This window comes from Lactuca saligna, chromosome 3 (genome assembly GCF_052625555.1).
Source record: "Lactuca saligna cultivar CGN05327 chromosome 3, ASM5262555v1, whole genome shotgun sequence".
Classification (NCBI taxonomy): Eukaryota; Viridiplantae; Streptophyta; class Magnoliopsida; order Asterales; family Asteraceae; genus Lactuca; species Lactuca saligna.
The window spans coordinates 60,631,891-60,648,873 of record NC_136419.1 but is presented as its reverse complement, the minus strand read 5'-3'; the positions used below and the strand labels follow the sequence as shown (position 1 = coordinate 60,648,873).

The window sequence follows — 16,983 nt, the reverse complement described above, 5'->3', positions numbered from 1 at the left end:
TACTTTTTATTCATAAGTGAACAACGAATGTAATGTAGTAAAAATATGATGCATTTTTTTCACTTATGAATAACGATAGTTGAAACTATAAATAAATAAAAAAATTTAATTTATCTTAAAACTATATCAATATGGATATCTATTTATAGAGAATAAAAAATTATGAATTTTGGTATGTCTAAAATAAGTTTTCGATAAAAATAGCTCCTTAAAATTAAAAAAACAAAAAATACTTTGTTTTTATATATATTAAGATAACGATTAACATGATCTATGGAAATATGTTTCGTCTGAAAACAAACGTGTATTCATTTCCCATTTATACCGCTACGATGGAGGTGTTTGCGAGAAAAATGAATGAGTGTCTGAGAATGATTATCTTATTATCGTTTATATATGAATATAATACGTAATAAGGTTTTTTTTACCTAAAATATATTTTGTTACATCATGTTTCGTCTCTTGTTATATTTATATATGAATAAAACGTGTATTAGTTGTAGTCATATATTATATTCATATATAAAGAAAGTATTTATCAGATTTTTGTTAGAGTTTATTTGTTATTTATATATGATTAAGTAGTATGTTAATAAAAAACATAGTGTTTTAAAAATTTAAACTACTTATTCATATATGATTAACAAATGACTTGTAACAATATTATGATAATTGTGTTCTTGGTATATGAATAAAACATATAAGGAAAACTATTACACGTTTTATTCATATATGAATGTAACATGTTACGAGAGTTGATGTAAATTGGAAAAAGTTTATGATATGTTATATTCATATATGAATGATACTTACATTGTAAAAAAAAAATTAATCATACTTTTTATTCATAAGTGAACAACGAATGTAATGTAGTAAAAATTTGATGAATTTTTTTCACTTATTAATAACGATAGCTGAAACTATAAAAAAATAAAAATTTTAATTTATCTTAAAATTATATCAATATGAATATCTAGTTATAGAGAATAAAAAAATTATGAATTTTGATATGTCTAAAATAAGTTTTCGATAAAAATAGCTCTTTAAAATTAAAAAACAAAAGACTTTGTTTTTCTATATATAAAGGTAATGATTTGCATGGTTTAAGTAAATATGTTTCGTCCGAAAACAAACGTGTATTCATTTCCCATTGATGCCGCTACGATGGAGGTTTTTGCGAGAAAACTAAATGGGTGTTTGAGAATGATTCTCATATTATCGTTTATATATGAATATAATACGTAATAAGGTTTTTTTTTATCTAAAATATATTTTGTTACATCATGTTTCGTCTCATGTTATATTTATATATGAATAAAACGTGTATTAGTTGTCGCCATATGTTATATTCATATATAAAGAAAGTATTTATCGGATTTTTGTTAGAGTTTATTTGTTATTTATATATGAATATGTAGTATGTTAATAAAAGACATAGTGTTTTAAAAATTTAAACTACTTATTCATATATGATTAACAAATGACTTGTAACAATATTATGATAAATGTGTTCTTGGTATATGAATATAACATATAAGGAAAACTATTACATGTTTTATTCATATATGAATGTAACATGTGACGAGAGTTGATTTAAATTGGAAAAGTTTTATGATATTTTATATTCATATATGAATGATACTAATATTATAAAAAATTAATCATACTTTTTATTCATAAGTGAACAACGAATGTAATGTAGTAAAAATCTGATGAATTTTTTTCACTTATGAATAACGATAGCTGAAACTATAAATGAATTAAAATTTTAATTTATCTTAAAATTATATCAATATGAATATCTATTTATAGAGAATAAAAAAATTATGAATTTTGGTATGTCTAAAATAAGTTTTCGATAAAAATAGCTCCTTAAAATTAAAAAATCAAAAAATACTTTGTTTTTCTATATATTAAGATAACGATTAACATGATCTATGGAAATATGTTTCGTCTGAAAACAAACGTGTATTCATTTCCCATTTGTGCCGCTACGATGGAGGTTTTTCCGAGAAAAATGAATGAGTGTCTGAGAATGATTATCTTATTATCGTTTATATATGAATATAATACGTAATAATGTTTTTTTTACCTAAAATATATTTTGTTACATCATGTTTCGTCTCACATTATATTTATATATGAATAAAACGTGTATTAGTTGTAGCCATATATTATATTCATATATAAAGAAAGTATTTATCAGATTTTTCTTAGAGTTTATTTGTTATTTATATATGATTAAGTAGTATGTTAATAAAAGACATAGTGTTTTAAAAATTTCAACTACTTATTCATATATGATTAACAAATGACTTGTAACAATATTATGATAAATGTGTTCTTGGTATATGAATAAAACATATAAGGAAAACTATTACACGTTTTATTCATATATGAATGTAACATGTGACCAGAGTTGATGTAAATTGGAAAAAGTTTATGATATGTTATATTCATATATGAATGATACTTACATTGTAAAAAAAAATTAATTATACTTTTTATTAATAAGTGAACAACGAATGTAATGTAGTAAAAATTTGATGAATTTTTTTCACTTATGAATAACGATAGCTAAAACTATAAAAAAAATTAAAATTTTAATTTATCTTAAAATTATATCAATATGAATATCTAGTTATAGAGAATAAAAAAATTATGAATTTTGGTATGTCTAAAATAAGTTTTTGTTAAAAATAGCTCTTTAAAATTAAAAAACAAAAAAGACTTTGTTTTTCTATATATTAAGGTAATGATTTGCATGGTTTAACTAAATATGTTTCATCCGAAAACAAACGTGTATTCATTTTCCATTAATGCCGCTACGATGGAGGTTTTTGCGAGAAAAATAAATGGGTGTTTGAGAATGATTATCTTATTATCGTTTATATATGAATATAATACGTAATAAGGTTTTTTTTTTACCTAAAATATATTTTGTTACATCATGTTTCGTCTCATGTTATATTTATATATGAATAAAACGTGTATTAGTTGTCGCCATATGTTATATTCATATATAAAGAAAGTATTTATCGGATTTTTGTTAGAGTTTATTTGTTATTTATAGATGAATATGTAGTATGTTAATAAAAGACATAGTGTTTTAAAAATTTAAACTACTTATTCATGTATGATTAACAAATGACTTGTAACAATATTATGATAAATGTGTTCTTGATATATGAATATAACATATAAGGAAAACTATTACACGTTTTATTCATATATGAATGGAACATGTGACGAGAGTTGATTTAAATTGGAAAAGTTTTATGATATGTTATATTCATATATGAATGATACTAATATTATAAAAAAAATTAATCATACTTTTTATTCGTGAATAACGAATGTAATGTAGTAAAAATCTGATGAATTTTTTTCACTTATGAATAACGATAGCTGAAACTATAAATAAATAAAAATTTTAATTTATCTTAAGATCATATCAATATGGATATCTATTTATAGAGAATAAAAAATTATGAATTTTGGTATGTTTAAAATAAGTTTTCGATAAAAATAGTTCCTTAAAATTAAAAAAACAAAAAATACTTTGTTTTTCTATATATTAAGATAACGATTAACATGGTTTATGGAAATATGTTTCGTCTGAAAACAAACGTGTATTCATTTCCCATTTATGCCGCTACGATGGAGGTTTTTGCGAGAAAAATGAATGAGTGTCTGAGAATGATTATCTTATTATCGTTTATATATGAATATAATACGTAATAATGTTTTTTTTTTTTACCTAAAATATATTTTGTTACGTCATGTTTCGTTACATGTTATATTTATATATGAATAAAACGTGTATTAGTTGTAACCATATATTATATTCATATATAAAGAAAGTATTTATCAGATTTTTGTTAGAGTTTATTTGTTATTTATATATGATTAAGTAGTATGTTAATAAAAGATATAGTGTTTTAAAAAGTTAAACTACTTATTCATATATGATTAACAAATGACTTGTAACAATATTATGATAAATGTGTTCTTGGTATATGAATAAAACATATAAGAAAAACTATTACATGTTTTATTCATATATGAATGTAACATGTGACGAGAGTTGATGTAAATTGGAAAAAGTTTATGATATGTTATATTCATATATGAATGATACTTACATTGTAAAAAAAATTAACCATATTTTTTATTCATAAGTGAACAACGAATGTAATGTAGTAAAAATTTGATTAATTTTTTTTCATTTATGAATAACGATAGCTGAAATTATAAAAAAATAAAAATTTTAATTTATCTCCAAATTATATCAATATGAATATCTAGTTATAGAGAATAAAAAAATTATGAATTTTTGTATGTCTAAAATAAGTTTTCGATAAAAATAGCTCCTTAAAATTAAAAAACAAAAAATACCTTGTTTTTCTATATATTAAGGTAATGATTAGCATGGTTTAAGGAAATATGTTTCGTCTAAAAACAAACGTGTATTCATTTCCCATTGATGCCGCTACGATGGAGGTTTTTGCGAGAAAAATAAATGTGTGTCTGAGAATGATTATCTTATTATCAACATTTTTTATTTTCTAAGTTGAACATATATATATATATATATATATATATATATATATATATGTGTGTGTGTGTGTGTGTGTGTGTGTGTGTGTTCAAATGTGGATGAACAAATATTGTATGGATGTAGGGATTAATAAGGGCCAAGTTTTATTTAATTTTAATAAATACCCTTTAACTTAGGCAAATTACTTTATTTAAAATCCTATTGCCTATTCCATTGGCACCCATAAAATCGTATCCCCCACTTCCATCAACCTTCTGCCACATCAACTCAGTTTTGATTCACATGTCGCCGATGACCCTACTACAATCATCAAATTTTTACAAGTCTGAGTATGATAATGATAATCAAAATATCACCACCAGTAGCAAAGAATTCAAACGACTTCTATTTCTCAATACGCCCAAAGGTTAGTTATATTTCATCTATTTCTTATTCAAGTTAATCGATTTCTTCTACCTTAGTTTCTGATTCGTTGGAAGTTTGATCTTTGAATAATCAAGACTTATTCACTTGGAGTCAAAATTACTTTATGATTCTGATTGAGTATGTGAATTTGTTTTTTTTAATGTTAAGTTGTGATTTGTGAATCTCACATAGTTTTGACTTCGTTTTTTTAATGAACATTACTAGAGACACTGTGGACTAAACATTACTACTGACAACTCTTTTTATTTGCAACTATACTAAAAGAAGCCTACCAAGTGTTTGCCAAAATGCCATCTCAATCAAACAACAGTGAAGTTGCTTAAATTGTATTGGTTTCCCCTGTTGCTCTCATTTTTTTCTAGTTGCAAAATTTCCTCAATAGGTGACAAATTTATTAGTTTTTCTTATTATTATGGCTTTTCCACTATTTTGCTTTCAGATCATCCCTAGTAATTTACAATAACAAAGAATAAAGGAAATTATGATCAGAAGAAGCTAGAATTGTTAACTATTTTCTTAGTTTTTATTTATGCTCAAAAGTGTGCAATGACTTACCATAGAGAAAAAGCACATGACCCTTCTGAAAGATCAAAAGACAAGAATACATGTTCATCATGAGGCAAGAACATCTGTTTCACATGGTGGTTTTTTATCAATTTTTTTATACAATAGGAAATTTCCATTTAGTACTTTATGTGTTGCTTCCGTTAAAAAAATTAATATAATACTTTTGGCCAACAATTGGCTTTCTGTTGCTTCATTTATTAGAACACAATATTTTTAAATTTTTTTTTTTTGGTGGTGGTGGTAGCTGTGGGGGTTATAATTGACTCAATGCAAATCATAAATTCCAAAGGAATGGAGACCATGATTCATTATTATTTGTCTTCAGTTGTTTTTATTATAACTAATCAATTTTGATTCACTATGTAAGTTCTCTAAATCTCACTTATTCATTATTTCTACACCCATTTCAGTTTCTAACATGATATTCAACAGGGTTACATATGCTTTGGAGTTGCTTATAGAATACATGGTTCTTCTTGATTTCTCACTCGAATATAAAATGATTGATTTGCCCTCACACTTCCTAAAGCATTCACATGTTGAATGTTGCTGCTGAGTTGTCCTATTTTCTTTTTTCTGTCTGTGTGACTTACTAATTGTTACGGTTTCAACTTTTAATATTTGATTTTTATAATGATGTTGGAGCATCTTGGATTTTTCCTGTCAGATTTATAGAAAACGTAAATATTTAGGCAGTATCCTAAAAGTGTTTAATGAAATGTCAAAGAGAAATGTGTTATGGAAAATATAATCTATTTTGTCAAATGTATTCTGAAGTGAATCTATTCTTATAGTCATATTTTATGAAATAAATTCTTATATTTTTATGTGTTTTGTTTCAGGACCATTCAGAATGTAGCAAAGTTGTTTAGAATAACAATAATGGATGCAAATTAAGAGACAATTTCATGACATTGTATTCTTTTAGAATGTAGATTTTTTTAAGAATTAATCAGTATATAGCTTGTATTCTAATAGAATGTGGCAAAATTCAAAAAATAACATTGTATTTTTATAGAATGTGAAAGTAAAAATTGTTTTTTTTTTTTTTTTTTTTTTTTTTTTTTTTTTTTTTAAATTTATTTTTGGACCTTAGATTCTTTAGTAATGTTAAGGGAAAACTACAATAAAGTCCCTACATATTGGCCTCATAATCGATTTAGTCCCTATATATTTTTTTTATTCAATTAAGTCCCAAATACCGGTAATCGTATTCAATTTAATCCTTTGACCCGGTCAACAGGTCATCCAACTTTCAAAAATTACATTTTTGGCCCAGATTTCAAAATTTATTACAAATTTGATCCAAAATTTACACTTTTGGCCCGGATTTTAATTTTTTTTTACAAATTTGGTCCAAACTTTACCTTTTTTGCCCAAATTTTAGAATTTTATTATGAATTCATCCTAATTTTAGTTTTTTTGCAACTTTTTTTTTCAAAAAATTGTTTCTAATATGTTTTTTCTTTATAAAATCATATTTATACCAAAAAAATGTATTTTCACATAAAAATCTTATATTTTCTATATAAAAACTTTTTTTAAAAAGTTTTTTGTATATGAAATATCTAGTTATAAAAATATGTATTTATTTAGTATATAAATATATATAAATTTGTTTTTATAAAAAAATGTATACACACCTATCACCTTTATATATATATATATATATATATATATATATATATATATATATATATATATATATATGCACACAAATAGGTGTGTATCTATATTTTTTTTATTAAATCGTGTTTGTATATGAAATATTTAGTTATAAAAATAAGTATTTATTAAGTATATAAATATATAGAAATCCGTTTTTATGAAAAAAAATGTATACAAACACCTATTTTATCTATTTTTTTTATAAAATCGTTTTTGTTTATATTTTTTTTATAAAAACATGTTTGAATATTTTTTTATATAATACGTGTTTGTATACATTTTATAAAATGTATACAAACACGATTTTATAAAATATATACAAACACGTATTATATAAAAACTTATTTAAATACGTTTTTATAAAATGTATACGAACACGTATTATATAAAAAATTATTCAAACACGTTTTTATAAAAAAAATATAAACAAACACGATTTTATAAAAAAAATATAGATACACACCTATTTGTGTGCATATATATATATATATATATATATATATATATATATATATATATATATATATATATATATATATATAAAGGTGATAGGTGTGTATACATTTTTTTATAAAAACAAATTTATATATATATATTTATATACTAAATAAATACATATTTTTATAACTAGATATTTCATATACAAAAAACTTTTTAAAAAAAGTTTTATATAGAAAATATAAGATTTTTATGTGAAAATACATTTTTTTGGTATAAATATGATTTTATAAAGAAAAAACATATTAGAAACAATTTTTTGAAAAAAAAAGTTGCAAAAAAACTAAAATTAGGATGAAATCATAATAAAATTCTAAAATTTGGGCAAAAAAGGTAAAGTTTGGACCAAATTTGTAAAAAAAAAAAAAAAATCCGGGCCAAAAGTGTAAATTTTGGACCAAATTTGTAATAAATTTTGAAATCTGGGCCAAAAATGTAATTTTTGAAAGTTGGATGACCTGTTGACCGGGTCAAAGGATTAAATTGAATACGATTACCGGTATTTGGGACTTAATTGAATAAAAAAAATATATAGGGACTAAATCGATTATGAGGCCAATATGTAGGGACTTTATTGTAGTTTTCCCTAATGTTAATAATAGATTATTATTCTTTAAGAATGTTCTTATTCTTCAACTCATGGTTCAAAATTTTGTTATTTTTCAAAATTTTTATTCAATTGAATATGTATTCTGTTAGAATTTGTATTAAATCAGAATATGTATTCTATTACAATATGTATTTTAAACTCTTGGTGTACATTCAATCCTACATCTACACAATACTTACCATCCACATTATAACCTAGCCCTATATAGGTTCAGCTTCATTTGAGACCATGCTAATTTTGTAAGACCGTGAGACCAAATCTAAAAATAATTTTAAAATGCAAAATAAAAGGAAAAATCTAAAAGTTCTTTTTTCTAATTATTGTTTTCGGAACTTTATTTAACTAAAAAAAATAAAAAAAATAAAAAAATAAAAAAAATAACCTTTTTTTTTTTTAAAAATACGTGAAATATTATAATAGAATATTACAATGTACATATTTTAATATTATTTTTAGAATGTTTAGAATATTCTACTAGATTTTCTAGATATATAGAATATTATAAATATTCCACGAAAAGATGTAAAAAATGTATTTTTTTGTATTTATTTTTTATTTTTTGGTATTTTTTTATGTTTTTTTGGAAAATATATATTCCGAAAATAATATTGGAAATTTTTTTTTATGGAAAATTTTCATTATTTTGCATTTTAAAAATGTTTTAGTTTATATAATAAATGAGTGGGTAAGATTGCGTCTTACGGTCTTACAAAATTAGGACGTCTTACATGAACCTAACCGTATATATATATATATATATATATATATATATATATATATATATATATATATATATATATATATATATATATATATATATATATCTTGAGGGATTTTAATTGTTACGTTAGCTAATCATCACTAGTGATTGTTCTTGATTATGAATTAAGATAATCATGTGGGTTGTTTGTTAAATTTCAAAACTAAATGAAAGGACCCAGCAAAGACCTTAATTTCAATTTCTCCCATATATGGCACAATAATTCCATCCTCATCAATTTTAAAAATCATACGCTACACTCAAAGGGACAAGCAATTACATGTGACATGAGATTAGGTAAACATAAAAGCAATGCTTTTCTAAAAGACATGTTTTCTTTGACCACATGGAAGCAAAAGTTAATGACTTTATAAATTAGGTTCGAGGTATAGCATTTTTCATGTTTCTTGCGTTGTACACCTTTCGTAATTCATAAGGCAGAGAGTTCATGCAATGTAAAATAAAGAGAAAGAAAGAAAAAAAGTGTTATCGAGTTTCTTTTAAGGAGGCATCGAGAGGAAAAGGAAAAAAAATCTTTTCTTTTTTCTTTCGTATTTTTCCTTCCATATATTTACTTTTAGTTTTGGAAAGATAGATAATGAAAGGTTTTATAAAACTATAAAATGACAAAAGTATCCACCTAAGTTTGTATACAAGTTCAAAACAATGAGCTTTCATACTAATTTTCTTAAACTCTAAGAAAATGAAAAGTTCTCGACTTTCATTTTCTTTTTTTCCAACTCCAAAATTATAAAATTTCATATTTTATTTTTCATGGTGTAGATAGGGTGGACATGTTTGACGATGAACATTTAGGAGCTTCAATCTTTAAGTTTTTTAATAAAAAAAATCTCAATTTTAGAGAATGAATGTTTAACTTTTAAATTAAATCAAACGTTCTAAATCTAAAAACTAAAAAGTATTTCACGTACCGTTAAGTAAAAGCTATTAGGCTTTCTAAATCAATTTTCCAAATTTCCCTTAAAAAATATATTATATATTTATCTTTCTTTTTAAAAGGAATTTATCTTTTTAAGTAACTTTTTACATTTTAAAAGATTTCAATTACTTTTTTCAACCACTCATATAATAAATAAAAGTCACAAGTTTGATGTGTGGAGATGAGGTGGTCGGAACTCATAACCAATTTGGAGTTGTTCATAAACTAGTCATTTTAGATTATTTATATATATCAACAATGAAACCAAATGTCAAACTCTATACTAATGTTTTTGATTTTATGAACACAACTCACTCTTTTTTTGCTAAATTATTCTTCTAAATATTTAATTTTCCTTATATATATATATATATATATATATATATATATATATATATATATATATATATATATATATATATATATATATATATATATATATATATATATATATATATATATATATAGAGAGAGAGAGAGAGAGAGAGATTCAGGTGTTTAAAGTAATTATTGTCTTACCGTATGCATAAATGTGGGCCAATCAATATAAAAAAAATAATTTAATAAATAAATAAGGGTAATTTAGTCATATGATTAACAACTTCCAAAAGTAATTCCTATAATCATGGTATTGACTTTTAACCGTAATTTCTGCAGGTTTTATATCTTTTTTTTGAAAGACAATGTACTCCAATACCAATACCCACCATCGCCCCTGACTTTCACCATCCTTCCAACGAAAAGATTTCGATTACGAACCCTAATCAATCTTCTGATCTACACTTGTTACTTCCTTTGATCCATCGATTTCTGTTCAAATCAATCAACCAACTTCTACCAATCAGGTTAGCTTACTCTTTTCTCTTTAGTTAGTTTTTTTTTTTTTTTTTTTTTTTTTTTTTTTTTTTTTTTTTTTCCGATGATCCATTTTTTGTCCAGATTGAGTTTCTGTGTTGGTTACGAGGTTTATTGCTTTACTTGTTTGAATGAATTATTTTTCTTTTGAGCTTCGTATTCGAGTGAATCGATGTTTGGTTAGATTTGATTTTTGATATAATTAAACATGAAGCGCTGTTCGAATTAATTTTCACTTAGGTTTTTTTCCTTCCGTTTTTGTTTGTTAAAGGAATCGATAACTCAACTTTATAATTCCAATTCAAGTGGAATTGGGGGGTTTTGAGTGATATGGAGACCATATGTGTTTCTTTCAAATGGTCCGATTGATGCAGCAAAGGGACTGATTCAAATGGTTTGATTCATATTTCAATTTATGTTTTTTTTAATACTTCATTTATGTGGACAGTGCAGGATCTTAACAAGGTTGAATTCTGAAAAGGTATCAAGTATGTTTATGTAGATGATTCAATGGATGATATTGGTGAGATTCCAATTCTATTGGAATGGAATCACGTATTCCATTTCTGTTGGAATGGAATTACAAATTCCAATTATGTTGGAATCACAAAAGTTGATGCTTGAAGAACGGACCACAAAATTGAAACGGACCACATTACTCTTTTAGAATTTATTAGTCATTGTAATTCTTAACAACTGTTACCCGTATTTTATAAGAAATAATGTATTTTTTGTTTTTATTCTTCAATTGATTGTTCAAAAATTTGTTATTCTATAAGAAGTTCTTAAAGTCATGATCAAGAAATAGGTTCAAGAATATTTTTATTATTTATTGTTCAAGAATATTTTTATTTTTGAGTAAATAATTAAATAAATAAACATATTCTGTCAGAATGTCCGAATTAAAATAGTTATTCGTAAAATCGGATTTTTAAACATAATAGAATCTACGATCCCTTAAAATATGCAATTTTCCTTTATTAAATATCTATTAATTGACTAAAATATCCTTGTAATTAATTTAGATGATATTTTTCAATTACATTTAATTCAATAATATAAATTACTCACTTTCTTAAAATAAGTAAAATTGATTGGCCCATAGTTATGTATACAATAACACAATAATTACTTTGAATAAATTAACCTAGGCATATATATATATATATATATATATATATATATATATATATATATATATATAATTGATAAATACCTACATTCACGAGACAGTTGAGGCAAGGTACATCGCTCCAATGTTTGTTCTAGTGATACTTGAAATGATCTCGGGTGGGGACCCAAGATCAAATTGTGATGGTAAAGCTAGTAGTACGTTGGAGGGAATCGATGAGAGCTCAAATAAGAGTATTAGGGTTTAGTATATTAACACGTCGATGTAAACCATGGCTATTTATAAGGTACGCGTTACCTTTTGTTTGGATTGCTTAGAGCATACGCCTAGCAATTTGAAAAAGGATAATCTTGTTGATAAACCTAACCTAAGATTGTTATGATATACATGATGTTGAATGTGACTTAATATGTTTATATAACAAATGAATATATAAATGTGATCTAAGATTCTTAATGACATCCATAGTGACTAACTATGGATTTCCTCTTCGCACGAAAGTCCATTTACCCTCTTGTGTGTCTACACCACTTCTATTGTAAAACATTCTGTAACCATAACCCAATTAAGATGAATAAGTTGATTTATGTAATCTAGCAATTAAAATTCATAAAAGAATTAAAAGAAAATATTCTAAAACACTCTTGTTCTTTTTTTCTTCAACATATTTTAAGCCTAAGTAAGGACAATGCAACCTAATACGCTTAAACTATGACTCCCATACTAACTGTAACAACCCACACTTTTCATAAATATTTAATATTTATAAATCGGGATTAAAATCAAAGTTTTACATCAAAGATACCAAAAACCAGAGTTCAAAAAACTTTTAAAAGGTATTCTCAGCAAAACATTCACGGGTATTATCAAATCTATATCATAACCATAACTAAGAAAGCAAGGATAATTGTAGAAACAAAAGTCTAGTCCATGGTGCTAGTTGCTTCTAAGTCGTCACTCTTTAACGCTTGCAACAAGAACCTGTTAAATACTTGGAAACAATATATGTCAAACAATAAATCTGGTGAGTTATAACATGATCATAAAACAACATAGTCATACATAACATATATGACTCTACTAGAAAGCAGACCTTTAATGACGCACTTTTTACGAAACGCACTGATTAATGATACACAAAAGGACGTGCCCTTAAAATAGTGTTATCTCTCCAAAAAATTTAAGGATTTACGTCACACATTATTGCGTGCCCTTAATTTAGTGTCTCAAGAAAAAAAATAAAAACACGGAGGGCACTTTATCTTAAACGTGTGTCGTCTATACCTGTCGCTTTATAATTTTAGTGAAACGCGCTTTTAGTAGACAAGGGGGGAAACGAAATCCCCAAAATTTTGAAAACCCGCCTCGTTTTTTTCTATCTTATATCTATCTTTCATCCTTGCAATCCACTCTCCCCTCTCTGATACTCTCTCATCTAGATCTCCCCTCATTCTCTACCTCCCGTCTCTTTGTAAACCCTAAGCCATCACCACCTCCCTTCTCTCTAGCACGTGCTAGGGTTTTATTTTCTTTCAAGCTTTTACTTCTCTCGTTTTCTTCCAACCCAGTACGTGCGAGGGTTCGGAATAACTGAGCAAATTCAAAAAATCAATCTTCCATTTCAACTTCTTTCAACTCTAGATCATCGGGTATTTTTTCAGATTCCTTTTCCGGTTTTGTTCACTTTCGAAATTGGAATGGGACCTGTTCTTTTCTACTTCAATACTCTCGATCTCAACCGGATTTTCTTCTTCCACTTCGTCTTCTTCTACTTCATCTAACAATGGTAGTTCCTGCTCAGGGGTAACCTCGCCAATATGCAATTTAAAAACCCCAAATAAGTCGAATTTTTAGGTATAGGGTTCTTTATCTGGAAGCACAAGGCCATCTGCAATCGATTTAGCTAATCTGAGCTCACAGGTACATGTTATAGTCAACAAATCACCATCATCATCTTTGTATTTTATCAAAATAGACTTTGATTCTAACATTCTTTCGTTCCCCCTTCGTTCGCAAACAGACATGAATTATGAGTTCCTTATCCTTCCCTATGGGGTTCACGAAGCGTGGTTTATACATCTAGGGTTTCTGAATTTCGAGTATTATGCACACAAATATCAGAATAAATATGTCCAACCAGCTCAAATATGGTCCGATTTCAGTTCTTAAAGCCCTCAACTCCGATTGACATGTGATTAACGCTAAACAGGTACCACAATACTTATTTTTCTATTTATATATCTTTGTTTCTTTATTTACATATTTTGTGATTATATTATGATTGTTCGGACCTGCTTGGAAAAAGCTTAGTCTGTATGATGTATGATTGTAATAGTTGTTCATAAACTGATGTTTGAGGAACAATGCAAGTTTGTATCAGAAAGCAAAAATGTTGGGTTCCTGTTTGTTTACTTTAAGGTTGGAATGTTGGATCCCCCAAGAGAGGAAGTCAGAGAGGTTGCTAAGAAAGGAATTGACTGGATTGATTCTAACAATTGGGTTGTATAGGTTCAGAACATGCTTAAGAAATATGAACATAAAGTGTTTGTAGAAATGCCAAAGAGAGAAAAAAAAGTGGTGAAACTGTTAAAACTATGGTGACAGTATTGAAGCTAAGAGGTTCTTCACCAAATTCCTCTAGAATGAGGTAGTCCATGGAATTAGTATCAATCCTAATGTAATTATCTATAATGAATGACCATGGGTTCTCTTGCAGTCTTGTAATACATCCATTTGTTTCCATGTCTGCTACTGAACAGGTGATATTTGACTTCCGGTTTTGTGCACTTCTGGCTATTGCAGGCTCATTAGTTGGCTCCTTTCTATGCTTTCTTGATCTAATAATTCTCTATACACTCATTTATTTTACTAAATTTATCTATAATTCTGTTTTCTGTGTTTCTATTGTTATGTTTGGATGAATCAAAGTGATCTTGAATTTATTGGATGTTCCTAGGGCTGTGTTTATGTTGTTGATGCATATAAAATCTACTGGACAAGCTGCTTGAAAGGATCTCTTTCAGGGAAAATGGTGATGCGTTTGGTTGAAGCAATAGGTGAGTCTACTAGCTTCTACATTTTGCCCCCATAGAAATTTGAAAAACAAAAAACAGTAACTATTGAAGTTTAATTTGTATTATTTTCAAGTAAAGGTATTTAAAATTTTGCTTATATTTTTAAAATCTGAATGCAGATGTGTATCTTGCTAGGACAGTTATACTGATATTTGCAGTGGGTTTGTATGGATTTTTCATCAGTAATGCACCAAATAGTATAGCACCAGAAGATGATCGTGCTATAAAGGGTTCTTCTCTATTTGGGATGTTTGCTTTCAGTGTAAATTCTTTTTTAGCACTTTTTACTTTACATTATAGCATGATTTTGTACAGTGTTTGACCTGTATTGGACTTGCAACGGGACCATAACTGATTACAGTAAGACAAAAATTGCAATATTTTTTTTCATCAAAAAGTGGGACACCATGTGATAGAACAGACTGTACTGTGTTTACTGTGTTTGGTGCACGTTCGACTGCGACCATAATGAATAGGACAAGAGAGAACATGGTAGTGTGTTTGACATTGATTCCAATGCCAATAGGACAAAAATATGTACCAAAAGGTTGTCATGTTGGATGTAACAAACACAACCTACATAGTTTATTTGTGTAAAAGATGTGGGGATAGATAATTAATTAATATAATTTAATTGGATTGAAGGAGCGACCTAAATGGATGAAGATAAGTTCGCTTGATGAATTAAAGACAAAAGTTGGTCATATAATTGTTATGATTCTTCTTGTAAAGATGTTTGAGAAGAGAAAAATGGTGACAATTTCAACTGGTTTGGACTTGTTAAGCTACTCCGTTTGTATATTCTTTTCATCTGCTTCTTTGTATATTCTTCACAATCTTCACAAAGATGAACATAAATAACAAACTTTATTATAATCAATCAAATGTATTTATCACTTAAAGTTATAGTTTTAATCAAACAAATTACTTTTCTTTTCACCTCTTCATCTAATAACATTGGATTATGTTGCATGTAGCCAAATTAGTATACATTAGTTGTCACCCTGAAAGATGCATCATGCAACATTATCGACTATGAATCATGTCAAGTAGGCATATGGCAAACTTCAAAAGCTCCAAAACAGTTGCTTGTTAATGGGCATCCAATTGTAATAAGAGGTGTAAAGAGACAAAAACCATGCATGCATAATTTCTTGGTCTTTAGGAAATGAAGCAAGCTATGGACCAAATCATGTTGTTCTTGCTGGTATGTATATGATTCGAATTGTTTTGCATCAAAGTTATCTTTCACTTTATAATTTGCATCAAAGTTATCTTTCACTTTATAATTTAATGTATTTCAGGGTGGATTCGTGGGAAGGATCCATCAAGAGTTTTACACTATGAATATTGGGAAACAATCGATAGCACATTTGGTCTGCAAGGAGGGTTTATTTGGGATTGGGTTGACCAGGTTTGAAACTCATCTCTTAAATTTTATAAAATTGTAAATGTGTTGCAAGGGTAGTTCTAAATATTTTCATCTGGTTTCAGGGGTTACTCAAGGAAAATGCAAATGGTAGCAAATACTGGGCATAGGGAGGTAACTTTGGAGATACACCAAATGAATTAAATTTCTACTTAAATTGTCTCATATGGCCTGATCGGACTCCTCATCCTGCTCTAAATGATGATTATTATAATTTTTTTTCTTAGTATTTATGTTTTTGTTTAGTTCTTTCCATCAAAAATGTTTCCATGATGAATCTTTTGGTAGAGACAATGTATAAGAATTACTTCATTGAGTTAATTATGATGCGATCCTTTGTTTATTTGTTTTCAGAGGTCAAGTATCACTATTAACCAATTAAAATTTCGTTCACCAATGGCGTAATTAAGGTATCAATATCATCAGTCTTACTTATTTGTCTATATCATTTTCATGATAATGT

The 16,983-nt window shown here is 26.4% G+C and overlaps 1 protein-coding gene and 1 long non-coding RNA gene across 2 annotated transcripts; both read left to right on the top strand.

The window, feature by feature from the left end:
- Positions 1–4,803: 4,803 nt before the first annotated feature.
- Positions 4,804–6,601, top strand: LOC145033705 (uncharacterized). The gene is made up of 2 exons (XR_013677665.1): positions 4,804–4,967; positions 6,397–6,601. It is a non-coding gene; the product is annotated as an uncharacterized LOC145033705 (long non-coding RNA).
- An 8,010-nt stretch (positions 6,602–14,611) lies between these two features.
- LOC145035600 (uncharacterized) lies at positions 14,612–15,962 on the top strand. Its single transcript, XM_078984123.1, has 5 exons — positions 14,612–14,664; positions 14,734–14,854; positions 14,974–15,073; positions 15,211–15,353; positions 15,737–15,962. Exons 1-5 carry the CDS (start codon positions 14,612–14,614, stop codon positions 15,950–15,952), a joined length of 633 nt encoding a protein of 210 aa, XP_078840249.1. The 3' UTR covers positions 15,953–15,962.
- The last annotated feature ends 1,021 nt before the right edge of the window (positions 15,963–16,983 follow it).

Coding starts and splice junctions, on each gene's coding strand:
- LOC145035600 (XM_078984123.1), top strand. CDS start 14,612: ATGGTGACAGTATTGAAGCTAAGAGGTTCTTCACCAAATTCCTCTAGA. Junction 14,665..14,733: donor CCAAATTCCTCTAGAATGAG/GTAGTCCATGGA, acceptor GTTCTCTTGCAG/TCTTGTAATACATCCATTTG. Junction 15,074..15,210: donor GCGTTTGGTTGAAGCAATAG/GTGAGTCTACTA, acceptor ATCTGAATGCAG/ATGTGTATCTTGCTAGGACA.